Consider the following 26786-nt stretch of genomic DNA (forward strand, 5'->3'; position numbering starts at 1 on the left):
TTCTTTTGGACAAACTGTTTATGAACACTGCTACAGTTAATTCAGAACAAAAGTGGCAAAGCCCTTCATCATATCAGAACAAATAATACATTTTGCAAGACCTACTAGGCAGCTGCCTCCTCTCCACAGAATCTAGTGTTGTCCGCACAGGCCGGCAGATGTTCTGCAGGGGTCTGAGCAGAGCCCCTCCCTGGAGATGATGCTGATGCTCCACCCGTGAGCTGCTGCAGCCCCTTCTCCCCCCCCAAAAAAAAAACATGGTATGGGGACCCTGCTTGGAAGGAGGGTGGGACATCTGGAGGCACCACAGCTCAGGCACTTTTTCTTGGCCTTCAACACTAGCAGAGAGGGCAGCTTAGATTGGAATTTCAAAAGTTTGTGAGAAACCTAGGCAAAAATTAGAAGCTTCAGTGCCTGTTAGGATCAAATCCAGCCTCTTTTTTCTCAGCAGGGGTAGGAGCCTCATGGCCTCTCCCTGGCCCCGATCCTGGCATGGGGTGGGGAAAAAGGTTAGGCCTTCTCTGGCGGGGCTTCTTCATTCATTGCCCTGAAAGGAAACAAGATGGTTGGGGTCACCCAAAGAGAGGAAGCGTGGCCCTGGTGGGGGTCAGCACCTGTGTTGGGGGGGGGACCCCTGACGCAACTTACTCTGCCTCATCCTTGGTGATGATCTTCCCCGAGTACAGGACCTCAGCCACCATGGCCACCATGGGGTCAAAGTTCAGGCTGGCCACTGCAGTCACAATGCCATCCCTGCGCAAGGAAGAGAGAGGGCTGGGTCAGGATGGTTCCCACCCCCCTCAGGATCTTTCCCATCAGCCCCTGCTGCCTGTCCTGTCTTTAAGGAGAGATTCTGAGGAATGAACCTGGGACTTGCCAGCAGCAATGTCCCCCCGCCCCCAATGACGGGTGCCACTCTGACAAGCCTCTGCCCAGCCCCACCCAGAGCAGAATGAGTCCTGCATGATTCCTGCATCGCAGGGGGTTGGCCGAGATGTCTCTTGGGATATTTCCAGTTCTAGGTTTCTATCGGCAGAGGTGCTCTTTCTGAAACTGTCAGGCCCAATGTAAGAGGGCAGGATTGGAGAACACCCCTCCCCCGCAAGGTGGCAATGGATTCACATCATCCCTGACCAACAGCATTTAGGGGACTCCCCCTTGCTGTCTCCCCTTCCATGCAATAGGCGTTAGAATGCGCATCAGCCTTAGAGGTGGGGGTTGGGGAGAAAAGGGATCTATCTGCCCCTGCCTTGAGACAGTTTGGAGCGTCACCAGCATTAACGCTCTATCCTTAACCCCCACCCAAAGAAAATGCTGTTTCATCGATCAGAAAATGCTATATTGTTGATTTAGAAATAATATGATATGCCTTATGCTATAATTCTGATGTTCAGCTTATTTTTTAAGTTCCGTTTTGCTGACCGAATTTCATAAATTGCAGTTGTTTTACTGATTATTAATTAAATGGTTTGTGCTGTACTTGTTTTGTTCTGTTATTGTTGTTCATTGTTTTGTGAGCCACTTTGGGTTTCATCTGAATGGAAAGCAGCACAGAAATGCAACCAATCCAATCCAATCCAAAGCTTCTCTGCAGCGCTGGGCATGGGGGCGTCCGCACTGGCAACTGGGGCCCCTGCTCCCCTCTTGACTCGCCTGATGTAGAAGATGAGGAACTTCTCCTGGCTCAGATCTCCCTTGAGCACCGTCTCGGTGTAGCCGATCCCGCAGCCTGTCAGGCAAGAGGGCAGCAAAGTTTTGGGATCCGACAGGATAGTTGGCAGGGAGCTGGCAGAGGGCTGAGAGCCCTCCTGGACACGAGGCTCAAAGCTCTAGGGTGGCATTCTCTAGGTGGTTTATGCAGATATTATGTTTTTATATTTTGCTGGAATCCGCCCAGAGTGGCTGGGAAAACCCAGCCAGATGGGTGGGGTATAAATAAGAAAACTACTATTATATTTCATAAAATTCATACAGCGCTAGACTAAAAAAACCCAGACACAAACTGCCAAGTGGATTTACTAAAAGATAAAAACGAGAAAATGAAGAAAAAAAAGCGGCAGTGCTTTAAAACATACAAAAGTTAAAATGTTAAAACAGGTTAAAAATCACCTCTACTCTCTAAGCACCTGGACAAGCTTGTCTAAACAAGAATGCTTTTAGCAGGTGCCAAAATGAGTACAGCGAAAGTTCCCGCTTGATATCAATAGGCAGGGAGTTCCAAAGTGTAGGCGCTGCCACACTAAATGACTGGGTTCTTACAGATGTAGGGCTGGGATTATGGGGCACCGCCAGTTGGTTGGCTCCTCTGCCTCCTGGCGGCTTTGGGGCAGGAGGCTGGTGTGTGCCTCGCCTACCTGCGTAACGGATGCTCTTGGCCTGCAGCTTGGTCCAGAAGAAAGGCACCGTGTGCAGCTTCTCCTGCCTCTGCAGCATGTTGAGGGCAGCCACGCGGCCTGTGGGGGGAGAAGGAGAAGTGGGGAACAGCCCTCAGAGGAAGGATGGAGGGGGGGGGCTGTGGTCAGTCCACTAGGGATCACTCTGAGGACACAGCGACTGAGCAGGGACAGTGCCCCCACCCCTTTCTGGCTTTTCTTATGCTCCGCTTGCCTGCCCCTTCCTCAAGAAAGCAATCCTCTGTTCTCTGTGGTCAATAAGGACTAGAAACCTGATGTTTCTTTAAGAAGAAACACATGCAAGCTCTAGGCGCTGGGCAATTAATTCTGCAAACGCTTTATTTGGGCTGAGGGGTGCGCACATTCCTTCCCCACTCCTGCAGTGCCTACCGTGGGCTTGGGCGATTTGCCAGTGGCAGATGTCGATGTTTTTCCCTCCGAGCAGAGCCACGGGGAAGGAGGCCACGTCCCCAGCAGCGAAGACAGAGGGGGCGCTGGTCTGCATGAACTGAGGGGGCAAAGGAGATGGTGGTCAGAGATGGGGAGGGGACAGAGGGAGGGGGGGTCCTCTGCATCTTCCACCTACCAAATCCACGACGACAGCACCTCTGCGGTCCAGCACAATGGAGCTGTCCTGAAGGAAGCTGGAATTGGGGGTCACTCCTGGGGGGTGAGAGGGGGGAGTGAGGTGGTGGCCATGCCCAGCTGGCACCAAAGTGCTTTGCCCTGGCCTCTAGCCTGGCATTGCTGAAGCCCTGGCCTGATCCCTCCTTGCCAAGCCATGTGACTTACAAATTATTTTCTCTGTGTGTGTGTGTGCTTATTTATTTGCTTGTTTGAGGGGAACACTAAGCTCCCCCTTTCAGAGCAAGATTGTGACCCTGCTGGGCTCTGAACAACTGGCATGACATGCTAGAAATCATTGTAGCTAAAATAGCAAAGGATATGTAATAATAATAATAATTTATTATTTATACCCCGCCCATCTAGCTGGGTTTCACCAGCTACTCTGGGCGGCTTCCAACCAAACATTAAAAACAACACAGCATCAGACATTAAAAACTTCCCTAAACAGGGCCGCCTTCAGTTGTCTTTTAAAAGTAAAATAGTTGCTTATTGCCTTGACATCTGCTGTACCACTGAAGACATTTTTATTATTCTGTGCCGAGATATTATTCTTGAAAAATAAATAGAAACATACAGAGAAAGAAAAATCATTCCAGTTCTGCAATGGGTGGGTGGCAAGAGCACCGTACCTTGTAGCCAGAGTGTGCAAAGGGCTTCCAGCTTTTTTGGATGTGGGGGGAGGAGAAAACACCAGCATCCCCGTACGTGGGGTACAGAGCCGGGGCTTCCTGCCCTGCTGCTCATGGGGGACAGCACTCCCTCCATACAGCCTGACCCTTCAACTCACCTATTCCCACCACCACCACATCTGTGAGGATCACCTGCCCGCTGCTCAGAAGGACCTGCGTGACCTGGGGGTAGGGAAGGAAGAGGAGGAAGGCAGCTGTGATTTGAGGACCTGCCAAGCCCTCAGCCTCCCGCTTTTGTGGTCGCTGAGCTCAGCCCCTGCCCCCCCCCAACAGACCTTTCCTCCTTCGCCTTGCAGCTCTGTCACCTCTGCCTGCAGGTGGAACTTCACTCCCTGCACCTGAAGCATCTGCAGAGGTGGAAGGAGATACAGGTGTTGGCCTTGGAGCACCCAGGGAGGGCAGGCAGCCTGCACCTTCTCCTGGGATGCAGCTACTACACTGGGAGGGTCTGGGGTGGGCGTCACAGGTGCCAGAAAGTGCCCACAAGAAATTACCCCCCCCCCCACCTTCTACTTCTCTTTCCAAGAGGTCGCCCCATAACCCAGCCTGGAGCTGTTCCAAGACCACCTCCTAGCCCAGCCTCAGGGGGGTGGGGGGAGGAAGGTCCAATCCACCATCAGAGCATGCCAAGCAGGCACTCTGGCCCTGAGCTCCCCCCTCTTCCCTCTCTAGAGATCCCTCCGGCTCCATGCCTGGGCTGCTCACCTTCATGGCCACGTGGCCCACCTGGCAGCCCAGGGCTGCTTGGTATGGGCACTCTGCCCTCTCAATCACCTCGATGCAAGCGGCTTTGCCCACGAGGCTGGCGGCCACTTCCATGCCTGCAAGAAGGAGAGGAGGTGCCTCACTCGGGGGGGCCTTTTTGGGGAGGGGGGTGCAGGGGGGAGAGGCCAGCTGCGTCTCTTTGCTCCTAGGCACCTGCTTCGCAGAAGGTTCCTTGGAGCCAGGCTGATGCAGCTGCTCTGTCCCTGCCTTCCCCCCTGCCGCTTGCCGGGCCCACCCAAACTGAGCGCGCCTGGTTTCCATACCGATGAAGGACGCTCCCACAATCGCCACCCTCTTGCCCGTTGCCAAGCGCAGGATCCGGCTGGAATCTTCAGGGGTGAGGAGGACGCAGACGTTCTGGAGGTTGGCGCCTGGGCACTGGAGACGCCTGGGGCTGAAACGGGGGCAAGAGGAGAGGGGGCTGAGCAGGATGGCTTGGCTTATGGTAGGGGCAGCGTTCAAAGCTCCCATTGTTCTAGGCACGTTTTGCGACAGGGAATTTCAGTAGCACGAGCAGTTTCTGAGCTCTGGGCGCAATACTGGACCCTTGTGACTGGGAGGGGGCAGTGCCTACCTGCTGCCCGTGGCAATCAGCAGGTGGTCGTAGGTCTGCCAGGTCCCATCACTGAACTCTGCCCTTTTGCCATCCAGGTCCAGAGACGCCACCTGCAGCCAGGCCAAAGAGAGGACCCGAAGTGGGACTGTGATGGAGGGATGGGGAATAGACAGAGTCCTAGAGCAGTAGAGTTGGAAGGGACCCCAAGAGTCATCTAGTCCACCCCCATGAACTAAATCTGCCCTTAACATCATCCTCCGTTCAGCCTTTGACCACAGTCCTTAAATGGCCTGGGGAAGAGCTTGGGCTTTGAGAAAAGCCTCATCCTGCAACACTGAAGAAAAGCCTCAAGGGTCAACACTGCTAGCTCCTCCTCATCCTGCCTTTCTGTTTGTCCTTTCCATTGTTCTGAAATGGGGGCACCCCATTTTGCATGGCATGAGACCCCCTCCTTATGCAAAGGTGCAGGGGTTTGTGGGGGGGGTCTCCTTTCAATGTCCTAATCTCCCCCCTCCCCTCACAGGCGGCAACACCACTCACCTCTTTCTCCATCCAGACTTCGATGCTGTGAGCATCCAGGAAGCTCTGAGACCGCAGGTAGATGTCTGTTGCTTTGGCACCCAATGCCTATGAACAGCAAAGGAAGGAGACCTGCTTTATACCAGTGTTATTTTTGTTGTTTTATATTTATAAAAGCAGAGACATCACCTAGCCAACAAAGGTCCGTATAGTTAAAGCCATGGTTTTCCCAGTAGTGATGTATGGAAGTGAGAGCTGGACCATCAAGAAGGCTGATCGCCGAAGAATGGGTGCTTTTGAATTCTGGTGCTGGAGGAGACTCTTGAGAGTCCCATGGACTGCAAGAAGATCCAACCTCTCCATTCTGAAGGAAATCAGCCCTGAGTGCTCACTGGAAGGACAGATCCTGAAGCTGAGGCTCCAAGACTTTGGCCACCTCATGAGAAGAGAAGACTCCCTGGAAAAGACCCTGATGCTGGGAAAGATGGAGGGCACAAGGAGAAGGGGACGGCAGAGGGCGAGATGGTTGGACAGTGTTCTCGAAGCTACCAGCATGAGTTTGACCAAACTGCGGGAGGCAGTGGAAGACAGGAGTGCCTGGCGTGCTCTGGTCCAGGGGGTCACGAAGAGGAGGACACGACTAAATGACTAAACAACATTAATTTATACTCTGTCTTTCCCCCTGACGTGGAATCAAGGCAGCTTACAGCTAAAAACACTGGGGGGAAACAATAATTTTAAAACTCTTAATTTTAGTTTTTTTCATTTAATTAATTCTAAACTATAGAATTAAAACTATACCTTTCGATGGATCTATATAATCTATTAAAAGATACAAATTACTGCAATAAAAACTTCACAGCACCAGCCCTTTCATTAAAAAGCAACCAAAGGACTTCAGCTGCTGGTGGAAAGACAGCAAAGAGGGAGCCTGTCTGGCTTCAATAGGCAGGGAGTTCCAAAGCTGCCTGGGAGAAGACACCTTTGAAGACTGGGAGCACCCAGCTCATCTCTCCCCAGCCCAGCAGTCTTCTAAAGCAGGGGATTTAAAAAGTGGTGGGGTTGACTGGGTGGGGTTCCTGCTAAAGGGCAGTATAAAAATGCCATCATGTGGCACAGGGGGTGCCCACCCTTTTGGGCAAGTGGGCACAGGTAGTGCCTTGGGCACCAGCCACAAAACGGCTGCCATGCAGAATGTGGCATCGTACACCATTAAACGACTGTCCTGCCTACCCTGCACCCAGGCAACCTTATGCCTGACCAGAGAAGGCCAGTGCTTCCTGCTGGTCCTGGGTGGGCAGATCCCACCATACTGATCCTCTGTGCCAGGAAAAATGGGCAAGGCAGCCACACCACCCTCTCAGATCTCAGAAATCACTTCAAAGGTGCCTCCACCTCTTGCCCTGTAACTTTCCTTCTACAGAAGCTAGAGACATCCTCATTGTAAAAAACAAAAGCTGAAAGTCTGGGCCCCCTGAAAACCTTGGGTGATCCCTGGTGTAATGAATGAGGGGCAAAGAGACTTCCCATCCTCAGCGTTTTCAGGTATTGTGAGCCCCACTGCTCATGCCCCAGGCCCCCCAGACACCTTGCTCAGCTTCGTCTTGTCATAGGGCAGGTGGTTCTCCCGAGTCACCATGACGATTCTGCCAGTAAAGCCCTCCTGGCGAAGGATCTCAGCGCAGGTCAGGGCTGCGGGGCCTAGGAAGGAGAGGGCAGCCAGGTGAGCAGTGATGACACTTTGGCACTCTGGGTGACGCCCCCCCCCAGCCTTGGCCCTCCTGGACTCACCTGCCCCCAGGAGCAGCGCCGTCTGGCTATTGAGTGGGTTCCGTTTGCTCATGGGCTTCACCCTGTGGCTGCTCTCCAGGTCCTGCCAGAAAGTGGGGGGCAGGTGGGGAGAAGAAGGGTGTGAGCCTGGGATGTGGCTGGGCAGGAGGAAGGACAGGTAGCCAACACCATGGCATCCCTGACATCCAGCCTTGAGAAGGGGAGGGGAGTCAGAGTTCCTTACCTTAATCTTGGCCGTGACGTACACATGCCCACCGTCCACAGTCACCTGCGGAGACCCAAAGGATACTGACTGGAGCTTGGACAGCAGAGGGTTAATGGGGCTGCAAATATCCCTTGATGCTCTGTAGGAAGTGGGCACAGACATCTTATGGTGGCTCTCTAACTCCCCACACCCTCCACCGAGGAAAATATGAGGTAACTGAGGGCGTGGGGTGTCTCTGGGGCAGGAAGCCAGGGGGAGAGCAGGAACTTTTCAAGGAAGACCCAGAGAGAGACGAGGTTTCTGGGTCTCTGGGGAGCCACCTCCCTCCGGGGATCTGATGGGGAGCTGTGCTTTTTGGGTGTGTGAAGCTGTGCCTGCCGACTCCACCTGTGCTCACCTGTATACTGGTAAGTGAATGCAATTGCCACAAAATGCTCGTAAGTCTCCTGTGACTTTTCCTTCCAGAGGAAATCAAAGCCCAGGCGAGTCCTGCGTTTGTGGGACTTCTCACCCCCAAGGGAAGTAAGTGGGGCCACGTGGAGCCATCCTCATTCCCACTGCAGCATTTGTGGACTGGCCTCCCTCTACTGAGGCTGACCAAAGGCCAGGATTCCAGCTGCCACAGGCATTAAAACACACACTGATTTATATGCTCATTTTGGCGCCTTCACAGCTGACTCAGTTGAGGCTGACTTTGGTTGCGGCCACCAAAGGCAGCTTATAGCCACAATACGGTAATTCACATGGCACAACTGAGTCAGACCCTTGGTCTACTAAGCTCAGTATCCTCTACTTTGACCTGCAAGGAAGCCCCAGCAGATGGGGCAGTCAGAATCAGAGCGCACCTTGAAGGATGTGAGGCAGTCCAGGGTGGGGTATTCCTCAATGTCCCCTGTCTTGAGGCTGAAGCAAGCCCCGTGCCAGGGGCAGCGGATCCGTCCCCGTCCCAAGTAGCCTAGAATTCAGAAGGAGAGACCAGCTGAGCAGGAGAGAGAAACAGGCAGGGAGGAAGAGAGATGGGAGAGAGGCACTCCCTTACCTTTGCTGAGGGGGGCTCCGGCATGGGTGCACCTGCTCCCTAGAGCACTGAACTGCAGATGGTCCCTCACGAGCAACACCGGGTGCCCAGCCACCTCCACCTCTCGCATCCTGCAAGTAGAAGCGAGACAGGTGGCCCTTGAGAAGCAGAGGCTCCTTCTCCCTCCAGAAGCCTATTTTTGGGAGAGTTCGGTGATGCTCTCCAGAGGAGTTTCCTAGGAACTGGACTCCCCCAGCCCACATATCCAAGGGAGCCAGGGACTCTAGGGTTTAGGGTCCAAAGGAGTCCTGCAGGCAGGCAGGCAGGGATTGTCCTACTGCCAGTTGCCCTCCCCCTTGTCCAATCTCCTGCCTCCACAACAGCGAAGGCCAGAGGACCAGGACAGATGCTCCAATCTCTTTGTTGACTCAGAGCTCCAAATGCACCAGGTCTGCAGGGTGGGCGATTCTGCACCGTTTGCAAATGACAGCATGTCTAGCTTGCTGTGAAACGAGCTAATGTGAAAGCAGGAAAAGAAGCCTTTGCTGAACCTGAGCTGCCAGACAACTCTGCAAGGCCTTGGAGACATGTGCAGATGGGTGGGGAGGCTTGTATAAGACCCGAGCAGGAATTATGCAAAGGCCTTTGCATAACATGCAGGCTCATAACATGCCGCCTGGCTCAGCTCCTGTTCTGGGCAGCCCAATGGCTTAAGAAACCGTAATGGAAAAGAAAGCACCCCATGCACAAGGCCAGGATACATATATTGTAAAAGTGGGAAGGGAGGAGGGGAACTTGGCAGCCTTAAAAATGTGTCCTCTCCCCCCCCCCCCAATCCAGATACTCTGCAGGTCTATAAAAGGGCAGAACTGGGAGGGGCTGGGTAGCCAAGCAGAAACCGGAGGAAGAGGAGGCAGAAGTTAGTAGCAGGAGGGCTGGGTGGGGGGAGCGGGGAAGGAAGGAAGGAAGTCTTCCTTCGTGAGAGGGAGGGAGGGGAGAGAGAGAGAGAGAGAGAGAGAACGCTTCCCTGTGTGTGTATCTATATCTGTATCTATATATATCTGGATCAGCCCACAGCTTTCAAAGACTAGACAGATCCATGCAGGAAAGAGAAGTCAATCATTGGTTATTAGCCTCAAGAACTTCATGTGGAACCTCCAGGGACAGAGGCAGTCTATCCCTGAGCAGCTGGGGAGAAGCGGCAGGAAAGGGCTGTTCCCTCTGTCTCTTGCTTGGTGGTCTTCCATGGTGGCACTGCTTCTGTTCATACAGCCAAAACAAACGCAGCAATGCTTTTACCGCTTCCCTGCTATCTATACTCACTCTCCGTCATACATGTCGTCCTCCTGGCAGACCTGCTGTGTGACCACCGTGTCTCCCCCTTCCATGGCTCCTGCTGGAGGCCCAGAAGAAACAAGGTCAGACAGAGAACACAAGGGCAGACCCTCCCTCCCTGAGCAGCCTCTCTTGTCTGCCCCCCACCCTGGGACCTGTCTCAGCAGAATAAGCGGTGAGATGAGTGAGTAGAAGCACCCAAATCCACCCGGGCCACACCCCAGTTCATTAAGTCTGCATTAACATTGCACAACTGCAGACTCCAGGCAGTGAGTTCCACAAGGCAGGACTCAGTCAGAAGGAAAGGGAGTGAAGCTTGCTTTTTTCTGACATCAAAGACATTACATGAAACATTATCTCTGACGATGATGACACCAGATTCCCTCATGTTGCGTTTGTAAAAGAAGAGAGCCCAGGGCAAATCAACGCCTAATTCCTTCCTAGAAGTCGGCTGGCAATGCAGAGAAAGCACTCCACACACTCTCAGAGGCACTCTCTTCTTTATTAGAACACACTATCCTTTCAGCTGCCAAGCACCTTGTGGTGGCTCAGCCCTCAGCAGTTTCTGATAACACCCAGCTGACAGCCCTGAGTTGAGAGCGGGGGCTCAGCTCCGTGGCAGAGCTCACTGTTCTGCATGCAGAAGACCCCAGGCCAGCCCCGGGAAGTGTCTCCTGCTGAGAAATGACCCAGCAGCTGGTGATGGCGAGGCAGGCCCAGTCCTCCTTTGCCTGGGACCAGAGACAGAGAGAGAGGCTGCCTGGCAGAGGGAGGCAGGCCAAGTAGAGATGAGGGTTGGGCAGACCTCACTCTTGTGGGACCTACTTTGTGCCCTCTGATTAGGACCCCCAAGCTCTACCAGTCAGAGTCAGGTGCAAGAGACAGGCAGCTATGGCATGGGAGAGACAGAGAGGGCAGGGGAGCCTCCAAGCACCTTCTGAGCTCAGTGGCAGAACCGTTTAATTTTATAAAATGTATACACGACTTTGTAAAAAACAAACAAACCTCAGAACAGTTAACAAACAGAATATGATGTGACCTCACAGCCCTCTCCCATAAATCCGCTTTGAGGTTGGCTGCTTCTTAAATTCAAGCAGTATATTTTTCATGAAATAAGCATGATGTAGGAACAAAGCCCCACTCCTGATCAGCATCTCCCCCCTCCCAATTCAGGAGCCCAATGCTGTTCCCCTGTTTCATTTTATTGCAGGGCACTTGGGAGCCCCTCACCCCAGCTTCTCTCCTCCCGGCTCCTGGGGTGTGTCTTTCCCAGTGTCACCTCCCTCAGTGCTCTTACCCAGCCGCAGCTGGAGTGGCCAGTGTCCTTCTACAGCTCAGGCACCTTCTGGTGTGCTGCTTGCGTGTGGGAAGGCAGGAGGATGTGCCTGGGGGGAGGGAAGCCACTGGGCTTTTTATCTTTTTATCAACTTTTTATCAAGGGACCCTTTCCCTGACACAGAAACAAATGGCACCATGACAGAGTTTGCTAGCCTGGCGCCCAATGCATGTTTTGGACTACAACTCCCATCAGCCCCTAGGTCATCACCACTGGATAGGCTAACAATTGGGCTTGGATTGGAGGGATCTGGGTTCAAATGTCTATCTGTTGATTGGAGAACCTTCAGCCAGCCAGCCTCTCTCTCTCTCTCTCTCTCTCTCTCTCAGCCTACCTCAAAGGAGCGTTGTGAGGGTTCAGTGGCTGCTGTTACAAGACAGAGAGACAGTGCATAGGAACATAGGAAGCTGCCTTATACCAAGTCAGACCCTTGGCCCATCTTGCTCAGTAGTGTCTCCAATAACTGGCAGCAGCTCTCCAGGGCTTCAGGCAGGGGGTCTCTCCCAGCCCCACCTGGAAATGCCATTGGGGATTGAACCTGGGACCTTCCGTTTGCAAGGCGACATTCTACCCCTGAGTACTTGGGATGCTGCCTTCTAACAACCGGCCTGATCACCTAAGCTAGGATTGTGGCAGGCAGGGAACGGTCTTCCTCATTGCCAGAGACCCTTCCAACAGAGCACAGGGAAACATCGGTGGCTGCCCTCCAGATCCCCTCAGCATCCTCCTCCTCACCCCTAGCTATGAGCCCAGGCTGGCTGCGGAGAGCCCAACAGGCAAGGCCAGGGAGGAAGCAGCAGCCGCCTCCCAAAGGCAAGACGGGTTCTCTGTCCCCAGGGGGGAAATCAGATGCTGGCCACCCTTCAGACTTGGAGGGAAGCCCCATCCCTTGTACCTCCTTCAGCCTGTGCTGCCAGGGAGGTGGCCTGTGGTAGTGCCAGCGAGGCAAAAGCAAGTACTCACAGCCTTGGATTCGGTTTCCCTGGAGCTCAGCTGATCTGCCTGTGGCTGCTTCCTTCCCGGCTTCTCCTGGGAGAGAAGGTGGGCGTGAAGAGAGGCAGCCGGCCTGCTTCAACCAGTTCCTCCTCTCAGCTCCTGCCTCCAATGCACAGCTCCTCCACGGCTGTTGCTCTGCTGGAAACTGGGGCCCCCAGGAGCACCCCTGTTGCTCCGGAGGGCTGAGACCTGGAGAGGAGCTTCTGGATCTCCTTAATCAAGGTGTCAGAAAGGGAGTGTGCAGACTGCCCATGGGGTAATGAGCAGCTGGGCCTGGGTGTGGCAGAGGCTTGGCAACTCCTACGTCACATGCAATGAGGCAGGAGTTGCTCCATCCATTTCAGGACTGTCTACGCTGACAGAAAGAGAGCCATTCCTAGCCTTCCCAGGAGATATGCCACTGGGGACTGAGCCCAGGCCTTCTGCATGCCAAGCAGGTGCTCTGCTCCTGAGCTACAAGGACCCTTCCCAAAACCAGCCCAGCCAAGGACACTTCTTCTTGGACTTGCAGCCTCAATCCTCTTCCTCTCCAACTTGGGGAAGGCGAACAGTAATACTCGAGCCCAGGCTGTTGGGGCCTAACTGCAAACCATCTCTCTGCTGCCCCTACAATCTTTGGAACTCCCTGCCTATTGACACCGGGCAGGTGCCTTCGCTGCACTCTTTTCGGCACCGCTAGAAGTGCTTTTGCTTTGACAAGCCTACGCAGATGTTTGGAAAGTTTATGTGACTTTTGATCCATTTTTAATCCCTTGTTATTTTAGCTTTTCAAATTGCTTAACTCATTGCTGCTATATTTTCTTAGTAATAATTTCATTGTTTTATCTCTTCTGTAAACCAGCTTTGAGGTGTTTTGGTTTTTTAAAATAATGATCAAGTGGCGGATAAATTTTATGAAACAACCAGCAAAACTTTCATTTGTATAGACAAGCAGATGTGAAGAAGGTGGACAGGCCTGTCTGATGGAGGATGCGGAGGGGACCCAGCAGGCAGATAGGAAGATGGGCAAGATCCTGCTCTCTGGTGAGAACAGCCCCTGAGTCAGCAGGAAAAAGGGAGAGGCAAGTCCTGGGCAGAGGAGCAAAGATGCAACAGGTTGGTCCTCTAATGAATTATGAGTCCTTTATTAGGACTCAGAAAGAGTGCAGAGCCAAGTCTGCAAGTCCGATAGTCTGATGTTGCAACAGGGACCTGAGAGTGACTTGACTGGCTCTGGTATCGCTTGGAGAAGCACGAGAGTGTGCATAAAATTAGCATTGCCAGGGGTTGGGTGTCAATTTAGAAAGAAAGGCATAGCTTAATAAACATTGGCAGAAAATTTCTGGCACGGCCTCTCCTACAAGTTGCAGAGAAAGCGATTGGCGGGGGGCCAAGGGAAAGACTGGCCATGGGGCAAAGCAATAGCAAAGGATGGCACCCAAGACTACGGAATGAGTTTGCTGTGTCAGTGGACAAAGATTAGGCAGGCATTCTCTGCAGGGCTGTTAGCTTTAGGAACGTAGGAAGTTGCTTTCTACCTCATTGATCAGGGCCTCAGACAGGGATTCCTTCCCCAGCCCTTCCTGGACATGCTCTCTGAGAGTGATCTGGGGAACTTCTGCATGCAAAGCAGATGCTCTGTCACTAAGTTCTGGCCCTCTGACCCTTGGCCAAGCCTGTGGCAGGCAGAGAGCCAGTGTGGTGTAGTGGTTAAGAGCGGTAGACACGTAATCTGGGGAACCGGGTTCGTGTCTCCGCTCCTCCACATGCAGCTGCTGAGTGACCTTGGACCAGTCACACTTCTCTGAAGTCTCTCAGCCCCACTCACCTCACAGAGTGTTTGTTGTGGGGGAGGAAGGGAAAGGCGAATGTTAGCCGCTTTGAGACTTCTGAAAGGGAGTGAAAGGCGGGATATCAAATCCAAACTCTTCTCTTCTTCTGTGGGGAAGAGCGCATACTCAAAGTGTGCCCTCCCACTTTCTCATATGCACACACAGGCTGGTAGCATCCCCACTATTTGATGACTGGAGAAAGGTAGATCTGAATGCCCTTAAGAGCACTGGGCTCTCCCACCCCAAGCTTAGTGCTGATTTTATTTCTTCTTTTTCACCTTTTCTTCTGCCACCAACATTGTCTAAGTCTGGGAGAGGGCAGACAAATTTGCCTGTTTCCCCCTCCCTTTTGCCCCCAAACAGAGCGTTCTGCGCTGGCTGGGAGTGATGGGGATTGTGGTCCAAAGCATGTGGCGGATTGGCACCAGATTGGCACAGGCTGGCATGGTGTCCGCTTTAGCAACGCTTCCCACGCAGTTTGGTGCCTGAGGGAATTTACATGTGCCTTTGCTCCGTCAAAACAACACAGATTTTTCTCAATCTGTTACAGGCTGTACTCAGTGGCAAAGTAATGAATGGGCATTATGTCCTGAGGTCCGTTAATTTCAAGGTATGTACTCTTAGATGGGAGTGAGAGATTTTACTTTCTTGGGCTCCATGATCACTGCAGATGGTGACTGCAGTCACGAAATTAAAAGACGCGTGCTTCTTGGGAGGAAAGCAATGACAAACCTAGACAGCATCTTAAAAAGCAGAGACATCACCTAGCCAACAAAGGCCCTTTTAGTTAAAGCTATGGTTTTCCCAGTAGTGATGTATGGAAGTGAGAGCTAGACCACAAAGAAGGTTGGTTGCCGAAGAATGGATGCTTTTGAATTCTGGTGCTGGAGGAGACACTTGAGAGTCCCATGGACTGCAAGAAGATCAAACCTCTCCATTCTGAAGAAAATCAGCCCTGAGTGCTCACCAAGGACAGATTGTGAAGCTGAGACTCCAATACTTTGGCCACCTCATGAGAAGAGAAGACTCCCTGGAAAAGACCCTGATGTTGGGAAAGATGGAGGGCACAAGGAGAAGGGGACGACAGAGGACGAGATGGTGGGACAGTGTTCTCGAAGCTACCAGCATGAGTTTGACCAAACTGCGGGAGGCAGTGGAAGACAGGAGTGCCTGGTGTGCTCTGGTCCAGGGGGTCATGAGGAGTCGGACACGACTAAACGACTAAACAACAACACTCTTAGATGGAGAGAACGAGCCATATCTACAAATTAGAGATGAATATTATTATGTTGGTAGGTTCTCAAGCATTTTCAAAATGACTAGGTGGGCAGACCCCTCCCCTCCCCGGGTCCACTTTCCCCCTCGCTGACCCTGCCCATTCCTAACCGGTTGGGTCCTTGCTGGCGAGGAAGGGGACGTCGGAGTACCCCACCACGGCATCCAACGCGGCTGGCGCTGCGGCTCCAGGGCGTGCCTCCCTGCCCCAGTTTCCCCGCTGGAAAGGGATCCCCGTGTAGTCCTGCCGCTGCCCGGCTGCGCTTTGCTTCTTGTGGGCGGCGAGCCCCGCGCAGCTCTCCCGTTGCTCTGCCGGGAACCGGACCCTACAGGACCAAGTCGCTCCGGCCGCGTCACTTCTGCCGCCGCTGATCCCGCCCGCAGCGCCCCCTCCCGTCCCGTCGGGGCGTGCCCGTCGCCATGGAGACGGGCTGGCCGAGGAGCCAATGGGAGGCGCGCCCGGGGGCCCGCTTCGTCCGGCGGCTCCTGCTCCTGCTGCTGCGCCCGGGCGCAAAAGGAGCTGGAGGCGCCGCCGTCGGGGGCAGTTCTCTGGGGCGCGGCCGGGCGAGATCGGCGGGGCTCGCGGCCCGCGGGCAGCCCCTCGATGGATCTGCTGGTCCTGGGGGGGTCGGTGGTCGCCTTCCGGCTGCTCAACGGCGGCCTGGAGCGCCTCGTGCCGCCGCCGCCCTCGGCGCAGCGCAACCGCTGGAAGTGGCGGAACATTTGGACCTCCCTGGCGCACAGTCTGCTTAGCGGCTCGTGGGCGCTGCTCGGGTGAGTCGGGGGGCCGAGAGAAACTGGGCGGAGTTGGGGGAAAACGGAACACCGCGCGCTCAGGGGTCTCACGGCTCTCCCTCTCCTTTTCCAGCTTCTACTTCCACCCGCAGATGGCGGAGGACCTCATCGACACCCACTTGCCCGCCGCGCACCACCTGCTCGGGATCTCCGTGGGTGAGTGGCCGCCAGAAGGGGCAGCAGCAGGAGGAGGGGTCCCCGCCTGCAGCCGACCCCCGCTCCTCCTAAGCGCTGACCATAAAAGACGGGCGGGCGGGAGTGTGTGAAGCCGCACCCGGTGGGCACAGTGGTTGGCACTCTGTGCGCACCCAGAGGCACTTTGCCCACGATTCCCCGGTCCCAGAGCTGATGTGGGATTGAAAATGGGCCCTGGAAGCTGAACACAGCGCTCTGGACCCAAGGAAGCCACAGAAGGACCTGTGTGTGAAAGATTGCCTTGGTGCCCCAGAGCCTTCCCTTTCAATGGCTGCTCTGCTTGCCTGCCTTTGTCCCCTGGGGCTGGAACCTCAGCAGCTGACCCACGGGGCGGGAAGCGGCTGGTGCCAGGCTATCTCCTGGGTGCGCCTCTCGCCACTTCCCTCTGGCAGGCACGTGACCTGGGGACAAACAAACGAGCCCATTCTCATCCCTTGCTGCTGCCGCCACAGCAAATTCCTCTCCGCAGAGTTCAGCCTCGCTGCCCACCCCCAAGAGACAGAGAGTCATTGAAGCGCATGCAAAGCCCTCTTTGGGCCACTCACCAGCCTCACCCCATGCAGCAGATCCGTTTCAGGGCTATGCCTGGCTATGTCTCCCCACCACTGACAGGATATAGCATGGTAAGCTTCCTCTAGATAGCAGGGAAACGGGGAAAGTCACTGGGACACTTGCTTTGGTTTACTTCCCACAACAGAAGCCTGCAAAGCAAGGCACAGAGAGGTGGCAAGCCTCGCCTGCTGTTTCTCCCCAGCAGTTCAGTGGTAGACTGCCTCTGACCCTGGAGGTTCCACGCAACACTCTTGAGCACATAGCCAGTGAGTGACTTCTCACTCCTCCTTTTCAAACCAGGCTCCAGAACTGTACCTGACTGCAGGTCCCTGAGGATGGGGCCTGGGAGAGATGCGAGTGGCCCAAGGGGCTTGGGGGGGAGGCCTTCCAGAGCTGGGCCACATGGGCTCTTTCTCTCCCCACACTCCAGTCTTTTGCTCCAACAGACATTCTTCCGGATCAGGAGAGAGCAGGGCACCCGCCTGGGGGAATTAGATTCCTGGAAGTGGAGATGCCCCACCCAGCACTATGAGATCTTTTTGCAAGATACTCTTGAGGCAGGGGATGCCACGAGGAGGAACAGGAATGCTTCTCATGTGACTTTTAAAATAGTCGGCGGGGGGGGGGGGGTGTTGTTATTCCAAGTCCCAGAGTCCTAGCCAAAGGGACATGGAAATGCCTTGCGGTTGCCAGCCTTGCTGAGACTGCTGCCTTCCCCTATTGGCAAAAAAACTCATTTTATTTTTTGGCTGTGTGTCTTCACCTGCCTTTATCCCTCTGGGGGCACTCAGGACTGGGCTCTTGGCACTCGTGCCCATGTCGACGGGGAGGAGGACGTCCCGGTGAACAATCTGGGGGCCTGGAGGGGTTTCATCTTCTTAGCATTTGACAGAAGTGGGTGGAGAATCCTGTGTTTCCATAGATCATTTATTTGATGCATGGGATTCTGTCTCAAAACATGCCCAAAGCAGCTTAGGAAGATCACCTTTAAAGCAACATATAAGCACAGCAGCCGGCAGTTAAAATTATGCCGCAACCAGAGACTCAGTTTTCGTAAATTATAACTAAAGGCCGTGAGAGCAGGCAAGTCCAATCTATCAGAGTGGATCCCTTGTGTGAGTGATCCTGCAGGCTCTGCTGGTGGGGTTTGTCCTTGAGCTGTGAGAGGGCTGGGGCAGCTATGGCTTCAAACTGGATCACGAGCTTAAATCCCAGGACTCAGTCACAGAATACAGGCAAGAGCGCCTCTGAACCTGTGCAAGTGCTGAGGCAGTATTCAGGTGGCATGGTGCAACTGCCAGTTGACCATGCTCATCAGGACGGCGTTTGCCAGCCTGGCTGGGGCTGATGAATGTTAAGACATCTGGAGGGCACCAGGTTGGTGAAGTCTGCTTGAGGAAAGTGGCCTTGAGCTGCCAGCCCCTGGGACAGGCTGCTGGGATCAGAGGCTGTCACCTTGGAGAGGAGAAGCGAGAGGCCTTCTCTAGGCTTGTCCCGAAGAGGCCCTGTTGTTTTTTTTACAAGGGGGGCAAAGGGCAAGGCCGGGAGCTTTTGAGGAAACAGCATTGTCAGGGAAACGTGGGCAAACAACCCTTGCCAGCCTCGTTCCCTGCCACTGGCCCTGAATGGAGACGCTAGAGCTGGGAGGGGGTGGGGAATCTTTATCTGTCGGGTTAGAGGGGGAAATGCCCAGGCATCTGCTTGCCTGGGGAGCTGAAGAGACAGGCTGGGCCATCTTCCCCTCCCTGTATGCATGTTCTTAGCATGGGCTGAATCTGACCGCTGCAAACTAAGCAGTCAGAGGTGGGGTAGGGTGGAAGGAGTCTGGAGCCAGGAATTTGGAGACTTTTTTCCAGCCTCTTCAGCATCTTCATAATTTAATCTGTGGAAAGTTTAACACACGCCAGTCCTCGGAGGAGCACGAGGCCAAGCTCTGCACATTCCCCTCCTCTTTGGTCTGGGGTGTGTGTGTGTGTGTGTGTGTGTGTGTGTGAAGGGGCCTGGCTGCTAACGCTTTCTTTTCTGTTCCTCCCTCAGGCTATTTCGTGCAGGACTTCGTCGACATGATGTATCACCAGAAGATCCAGCAGTGCTGGGAACTGCTCTTCCATCACTCTGTGGTGAGTTCTGGCAGCACCTCTCCTCCACATGCAGTGGGAAGGGATTCTTCCTCCTCGCTTTATCTGCACAGCAACCCTGTGAGGCTGGCAGAGAGGACACCCAGTGGTCTCTCCTGGGTCCCAGTGCAATTCTCTCACCCCTGCACCACACTTCCCAGGCATCAGCCGACTGGCTAGGAGAAACGAAGGTGCCTCAAATTAGTTCAGGGATAGGGCTCTCCGGGATTTCAGGCAGGCAAATCCCCAGATGGCAGAAGTTTAAAAAATTATGCATGGCCTGTAGAAAAGTAGATAAGAGGAGTTTCCTCCCTCCCCTGTCTCATAACACTAGAACTCCTGGCCATCCCGTGAAGCTGAATGTTGAAAGATTCAGAAAGGATAACGAAAAGCCTTCCTCACGAACCACACTCACTCCTGCAGCAGGCAGGGATGGCCAACTTGGATGGCTTTAAAAGATTAGAGAAATTCATAAAAGGGGAGAGGGCTGTCGATGGCTGTGCTCTGTCTTCCACCTTCAGAGTGTTCCTGAATGCCAGTTGCTGGAAAGCACAGGAAGGGCGAGTTGCTCTTGTGCTTGAGTGCTGCTAGCAGGCATCCTCGTGGGGCACCTGATCCAGCAGGCACTTTGGTTCTGATGCTAGGCGAGGATTGTCAGCAACCGCCCCGTCCCTGAGCGTGTTTTATAATGATGTCTGTGCAGCTTACATAAAGAGAAGCTGACCTGTGCCTCCTTGGAGCTGGGCAGGGCAGGGCGTGCCATGCTTGGCTGCTCTCCAACAATGGTCTCTGGCAGCTCAGCTTCTTGGCGCAGCCCTTGGCTCAGGCCACTCGACAAGGGCCAGGGGCTGTGGGGTCAGGCAAGCTGATACGCGCAGGGCTTGACTGCATGTGCTGGGTGGTCTCATTCCCCATTCAGACCCTGTTACTAGGAAAACGTGCTTCCTGCTCCTCCCGGTCCCTTTGCAAGTGGGCAAAGTTTGAAGTGGGGGGGTGGGATGAGCGCATGGTAAGTAATCTAGGAGCAGCTGGGGGGGCAGGGGGTAGAGAAGGCAAGGAAAGGAGCCTTCGTAAGGCTTTGCCCCAGTTTTCAGTCCCAAGGCAGTTCAGCCTCTCAGCAGGTAAGGTGGTGGTGAAGGCAGGAGTGTCTCTTCACATGCAGACAACCTTTCGACCTACGCTGATTAAGCTGCCTGTCTGGAGTATGTTGGGGGGCAGTGTGCACACCCTCCAGGCAGGCACCTCTCCTCACCGGGCTTCCATCCTTCTGGTGGCTTTCCAGCCCATTAGAAGCTGCTGCCAGATGGGTCAAAAGGCCATTTAAATAATACATCTAATTCAGGCAGAGACAAAGCTTAATCCCCAGGGGGCAGCTAATCCCATTAGGGCCTGTGCTGAGGACAGCATTGCTGGGAAGAGCTAGAGGACCCCCCCCCCCAAAGAATGGATCTCCTACACACACCCCCATTAAGAGAGGGGGATCTTGGCAGCTCCCCCTTCCTTCCTCTGCACTCCTACCCTATCCACTGAGGTTTACAGAGGAGGAGTCTGTCTGCTGTGTGATCCCAAGATCCTCCTCCCTCTCCCTGCCTCCCTCAGGTGCTGAGCTGTCTGGCTGCTTCTCCTCTTGCTGGCCACTAGAATTTTTTTGGACAAGGCCCCACTGCTTTTAACAGCTGCAAGACAGGTAGAAATTCAACAGGTGATGTAGGCACCACGGCCACATCTCCATGCAAGGGGAAAGCCATGTTTTTGCTTTGCTTTGCTTGCAGCTGTTAAAACCTCCTTATAAAAAACCTGAAGATTCAGACTGTTTTAGCTGGTGCCTGGCTTTGCTCTCCCCACTCCCTGTCCCTTTGGCCTCATGTGTCATACTTTTCAGATTGGAAGCCTATGGGCAGAGACTGTCTTGCTTTAATTGACTGTAGGTAAGCTGCTGTGGGTGCCCTTTTGCCTGATACAAATCCTGTAAATTAAATAAATCCACCACAGCACCCTTGACTGGCATTGACCCAGTCACAGGCACTCACCCTCTCCCCCAGCCAGAAGTGCCCTCCCTGCCTTCCTTCCTCACCTGGTGGATTCAGCCTCAACCCCAAAGCTGCTCCCCAAAGTCTTCGTTGTAGGAAAATGATGTGACATGAAATTGGCTGGGGCTGATCCGCTCTCAGGCTCTCCAGTTGCTGCAGATGGAGAGGAAGGGGCATAACTGCGTGGACACCTGTCTTGCATGCAGAAGGCCCCAGGTTCAATCCCCAATGGCAGCCTCTGCAGTTTACAAGGGTCAGGAAGCTGGCAAACAGGCTCTCTGCCTGAGAGTCTGGTGACCCGCTGCCAGTCTGAGCAGGCAATCCTGGGCTAGGTGGACAGAGAGTGTGAAGGAAAGGGCGTAGACTGTCTGCTTTGCACGGAGGATGCACTCTCCAATGGCAGTCTCTCCAGTTAACAGCTGGAGTGGGAGAGACCTTTTCCTCAGCCAGAGACCCTTCAGAGATGGTGCTGGCTTCTTAACAGCCACTGCTCCCTTCTTGCCTCTCTCCCAGGTGATCCTCTGCTTCGGCTTTGCCTTCCTGGTCCACCGCTTTGTGGGCTTTGCCATGGTGGCCCTGCTGGTGGAGATCAACTCCATCTTCCTGCACCTGCGGACGATCCTGTTGATGGCTGGCTTGGCCCACACCACCTCCTACCGCTTGACCAGCCTGCTCAACCTGGGCACTTACGTGGTCTTCCGCATCACCACCCTGGCTTGGATGACCCGCTGGCTGGTGCTCAACCGGGAGAACATACCGCCCAACACCTACACCCTCAGCACGGTGGGCATGGCCGTCATGACTCCCATGAACATCATCCTTTTCTACCGCCTGCTCCGCAACGACTTCCTCACCTCCAGCCGGCGTGAGAAGGAGAAGTGACCACCCCTGGCTCCTCCCTCCCCAACAGCTGGCTGTACAGGCCACAGGGAGGAGGAGAGCAAGTCAGCAGGACAGGAGAGGAGAGCCAGAGGGTGGTCTTCAACATCTGTTTTCCAGGTTGCAACTGCCCCTCCAGCTGGATCATGGAAAGGCCACCGCAGCCACAGCTGCAGCCGCATGGCAGGAAGAAGCTGCTCCTGGAGAGTCTCTTGGGACAGTGTTTGGGGGGGCTCTGATTAGCTGGGGAGGGGTCTTGGCAGTGGTCAAGGAATGTGGGCTACCGGGAGAAGTAGCCAAGGATGTAACGTCTCCCTGCAGGGAGGGAGCTGGTTGAAATGACTTGGCCCTCACAACTGTCTGTGCTCTGACCGTTGTTTTTGGCACCTGCCTGCCCCCCCTTGCAGGGTGGGAGTTTCACTGCATCAGAGCTCCAGAAGGCAAGACCCCTTTCCGAACACCAGCACCTGAGATCCAGGCCAGAGCAAGTGGCAGGATGCCAGGACCCCTCCCTTCTCCCTCACCCCTCTGTCATGTTGCCTCCTGGCCCTTCTCTGCCTGCACATGAAAGCAGGATTGCCCTGGCCTCTCTTTTTCTCTGCAGAATATTTATCTCCTTGAAGAGCCTGTATGTGATCTGCCCTTCCATTCCGTGCTCAGCTGAGCTTCTCGGTAACTAACAGTCTGTAGGTGCATTCTCTGCAGGCCGGCATGGGGGAGTGCCCATTGACAATTGTCCTTTTACTATTCTCTCTTTTGAAGAGTTGCAAGCAAATCCCACTCTCCTCACCTCTCTCCAGGCTAAGCCAGGGATGCTGCCATGGCCAAGTTCTGACCCTGCTGGCCACCTAGATTAATCCAAGGCACCCCTGTGCCAGAGGACAGCACCACCTGGTTGTACTGGATGCTGAGGGCCAGGATCTTTTAACCCTGCTAAGAGCCAAACAGCTTCCTCTGAGGCCTCAATATTGTGTAGACCAGTGGTGGCGAACCTATGGCATGCGTGCCAGAGGGCGCACTCAGAGCCCTCTCTGTGGGTATGTGCGCCATTGTCCCAGCAGGGCCGTAGCTAGGGGGTGAAACTGGTGCTCCAGCACTGCAGGGGACTCCTGACCGCTTCCAGCATGGTCCCAGCACTGCTAGGGCACCATTTTCACCCTCGGGGCCGCGCTGAGGGGAGGAGGAGAGGAGGGCTCGTGCTGGGAAACTGCCGGTCTGTCCAGGCCTCGATTTTTGATGCGTCAGGGCCTCCCGCCAGATTGTTGTTCCTACTTGGGAGTAAGCCGCCTTGAGTTCAGCAAGGTTAGACAAATTATCAGCATGTGTACAACAGCAAAAATTACATTAATTGTTCAAAAGCATGCCAAATGCAAACTTTTACCTTTCAAAAAAAAAAAGTTGTTTGTATCATTGAAAGCACTGTTATTGTGGGGGTTTTTTAAGACAAAAGATGTTAATGTATGAGTTGTTTTTTCTAAACTAAAACCTCAGTATTCAGGTTAAATTGCCGTGTTGGCACTTTGCGATAAATAAGCGGGTTTTGGGTTGCAGTTTGGGCACTCGGTGTCTAAAAAGATCGCCATCACTGGTGTAGACAATAAGGGAGAATGCACTTACAAGAATCTTATTCTAACAAGGTGTATGGATATGTTTGCACAAAAGTAACAGAAATAAAAGGATAAAGTGAATGCTGGTGCTCGGTCTTACCTGGCAGGAGGGAGGTTCCTTGGCATCCAGTGGGGAAGGAGGCTCCAAGTGGCCCTGAAGGTGGGGCTGGGGGAACCCAAAGCTGTGTTGCTGCTCAGGCCAGCGTCATGGTTGTCCTGTAACACTGACCTTACAGGATGGGTATGCCACTGTCCTCAGGAGTTTGATCAGGTTTACAGATGGACAAGATGGCAGACCCCACGAAGTAGTCACACTCCGAAAGATAGCTTTCTGAATTCAGAGGCCTTCCAACACGGCAAGAGCTGTAGGAAGACCCATGAAATGTCACAGAAGAGCAAGCTTTTGAGTGTTTCTGAACCCTTCATTGGGCTGGGATGGAGGATTCAGAAAGGCCCCCCTGTTCCCCAAAAGTAGAGCATAATGAAGTTGCCCCAGAAATTTGTAACAATTATTGAAATGGAACACAGGAGGCACCTTCTGCAGGTAAAGCTGGTCCTCTGCACTAAGTGTTGGGGCCTTTCCTCTGGAGACAACCTTGTGTGCGTCTCCTGAACAGGTTTCGATGGAGCTTAGCCCCAGGCAAGTGTGTCTACAACAGGGCTAGGGAACTGGTGGCCTTCCAAGTGGTGCAGGACTCCCACATCCCATCAGCATCACCCAGTAAGAACCACGGCTAGGGATTATAGGGACTGGAGTCCAGCTGCATCTGAAGGGCCACAGGCTCCCCATTCTCCTGCTAGAGGATATCCAGTAAAACTGAAGGGCAGTAGATTTTGGACAGGCAGGACATACTTAATACATCAGCCACTTACACGCCAAACATGTAAGGCACATTATTTGACCCTTTCAAGAATCCTGGAAACCATTTACCTCTCACAGCTACAATTCCCAGCACCCTTGAACTACAGTTCCTAGGATTCTTGGGGGAGGGGGAAATGGGCTAAAAATGGGCACCCCTCCCCCTCATGTATGGCCAGTAGCCAGACCGGGGGGGGGGTGAGAGCAGGAGGGGCCCTGCAGCACCTGGAAGGCCACCACCAACACACACGTTCCTGTAGCCCCTGGGAAACAGGGTGGCAGCCTCAGGCAGACCAGCCTCAGCAATTGTAGGAGACACCCAGGGCTCACAGGATAGAGAAGCCATAGTGGCTCCCCATACATAGATACATTTGAAATATCTTAAATTGAAATTGTTATTATGAGGGAGAATCATTACTATAGGCTAATAGTAGCTGCCGTATTTTTAAAAAGGTAAAGGTAAAGGGACCCCTGACCATTAGGTCCAGTTGTGGTGGACTCTGGGGTTGTGGTGCTCATCTCGCTTTATTGGCCGAGGGAGCCGGCATACAGCTTCTGGGTCATGAAGCCAGCAGGACTAAGCTGTGTGATAGGAATTTTATGGTCTTAGATATATGGCAACGTTCACAACCACATGTACATAGATCAGCACAGGAAAGCCAACCTGGAACCATTTTGATTCCTAAACTGAGCAAATGTTTCTCTGCATGGTCAAAATGGAAAAGCTTCCCCATTGTCTCTTCCTTCACAAATCCTGTCTTAATCTGTGTTTGAATAAAGGCGTGAGCCTGTGACCTGGCCCAGGAAATAAGTATTTTACCACTACAAAAGAATGGCCAGGCTCCCCAGGAAATCCAATCAAGTAACCTGCCAGACGCAGGTGGCGCTATGGGTTAAAGCCTCAGCGCCCAGGACTTGCCGATCGAAAGGTCGGCGGTTCGAATCCCTGCGGCAGGGTGCGCTCCCGCTGCTCGGTCCCAGCGCCTGCCAACCTAGCAGTTCGAAAGCACCTCCAGGTGCAAGTAGATAAATAGGGACCGCTTACCAGCGGGAAGGTAAACGGCGTTTCCGTGTGCGGCTCTGGCTCGCCAGAGCAGCGATGTCACGCTGGCCACGTGACCCGGAAGTGTCTCCGGACAGCGCTGGCCCCTGGCCTCTTAAGTGAGATGGGCGCACAACCCCAGAGTCTGTCAAGACTGGCCCGTACGGGCAGGGGTACCTTTACCTTTAACCTGCCAGACAGGAGATAAACAAGGACAAGAGAAAAACATTTAAATTTCTGTGATGTAGGTGGGATGTATCTGAGGGGTGGTCTTAGGTTACACCCCTTCTGTGATGAATGCATAATGTTTCTGGGGGTGGTCTTGATCTAGAGGATGGGAATTTCAAAAGTCTTTATAAAGCCTTGCACGCCATTGTTCTGGGTCCTCTTCCTCTCCTGCGTATGAGGGGAGCACCCTGTTGCAACAGATCAATAAAGATCAAGCTTACTAGCTGCTTTGCTTCTCAATATTCTCTGGTTGGCCTCTGTTATTTTCTCCTACCAATAGGGAACCTATGTAAGGACTCTATATGGGCTCTTGGATACCCCATAAGGGAAAAGGGCATATTTTTATTTACAACAGCTGCTTCTGGCGAACCAGAGCAGCGCACGGAAACGCCGTTTACCTTTCCGCCGGAGCGGTACCTATTTATCTACTTGCACTTTGGTGCGCTTTCAAACTGCTGTTATAATTATTACCATACTGTTTAGGTTAATAAGCGCCTGGAAGCTGTACGCCGGCTCCCTGGGCCAATAAAGTGAGATAAGTGCCGCAACCCCAGAGTTGGACATGACTGCACCCAACGGTCAGGGGTCCCTTTACCTTTTTTATTGTTTTTATAATTTTTAATTTTAAACGTTTCAAGGGATGAGTCATTACTACTGTTAAGGTTAATAATGGCTGATATATAAAAATATATAAGAATGTTACTACCTATTTCAACTTACTATTATTATTACACGGGTGAATTCTTGCTATTAAGGTTCTTAATGGCTGTGTATGTTACACAAGTACAGGCCGGCAGCCATTGAGAACCTCCAGGCAACGCAAATGTTTCTTGTCGCGAGAGCGAATCAGTTGCTCCTTTGACGGTGAGGGAAGATTCCTCTCAGGACTTTCCTGGGGCGCCTGTCTTCGCCTCCCCCGGCCCTGCGGGACGCATTTCTTTCTCCCCGCCTCCCCTCACCTATTTTCGAGGGGGTGGGGAAGATTGTGGTTTCTACGTAAGTGAAATAATAATAATAACTGGGGCGCGTAACCGACACCCTCGCGCGCGCCCTTTCTCTCTCCCGCTCTCACTAACCGGAAGTTCTGCTCGTGCCTTCCGGAGCGACGGTGGAGAAGACCTTTCCACTCGGCGCCGCCGATTGGGCCCATTCCGCGTCCGTCTCCC

General features: G+C 53.6%; 2 protein-coding genes across 10 annotated transcripts; one reads left to right on the forward strand and one right to left on the reverse strand.

Annotated features, from left to right (window-relative positions):
* LOC307204151 (apoptosis-inducing factor 3-like) lies at positions 1-26721 on the reverse strand. Of its 9 annotated transcripts, none has more exons than XM_079955641.1 (20): positions 26697-26721; positions 23592-23854; positions 9887-9956; positions 8585-8694; positions 8391-8500; positions 7564-7608; positions 7341-7422; positions 7138-7250; positions 5571-5657; positions 5049-5140; positions 4738-4868; positions 4415-4530; positions 3985-4056; positions 3808-3871; positions 2980-3056; positions 2784-2901; positions 2355-2453; positions 1654-1729; positions 649-753; positions 1-547 (listed from the first exon to the last, which is right to left on the reverse strand). In XM_079955641.1, the coding sequence occupies exons 3-20, from the start codon at positions 9949-9951 to the stop codon at positions 511-513; spliced, it is 1599 nt and encodes a 532-aa protein (XP_079811767.1). In that variant the 5' UTR covers positions 9952-9956; positions 23592-23854; positions 26697-26721; the 3' UTR covers positions 1-510. The 9 variants fall into 9 exon arrangements, with proteins under 9 accessions (XP_079811767.1, XP_079811768.1, XP_079811762.1 ...); XM_079955642.1 differs by having other exon boundaries at positions 9887-9959; XM_079955636.1 differs by lacking the exons at positions 23592-23854; positions 26697-26721 and adding an exon at positions 21050-21476.
* Positions 15843-23572, forward strand: TLCD2 (TLC domain containing 2). Its single transcript, XM_079955881.1, has 4 exons — positions 15843-16090; positions 16185-16267; positions 18896-18978; positions 21519-23572. Exons 1-4 carry the CDS (start codon positions 15921-15923, stop codon positions 21885-21887), a joined length of 705 nt encoding a protein of 234 aa, XP_079812007.1. The 5' UTR covers positions 15843-15920; the 3' UTR covers positions 21888-23572.
* Positions 26722-26786: the final 65 nt, after the last annotated feature.

This window comes from Podarcis cretensis, assembly GCF_951804945.1.
Source record: "Podarcis cretensis genome assembly, chromosome: 15".
NCBI lineage: Eukaryota > Metazoa > Chordata > Lepidosauria > Squamata > Lacertidae > Podarcis > Podarcis cretensis.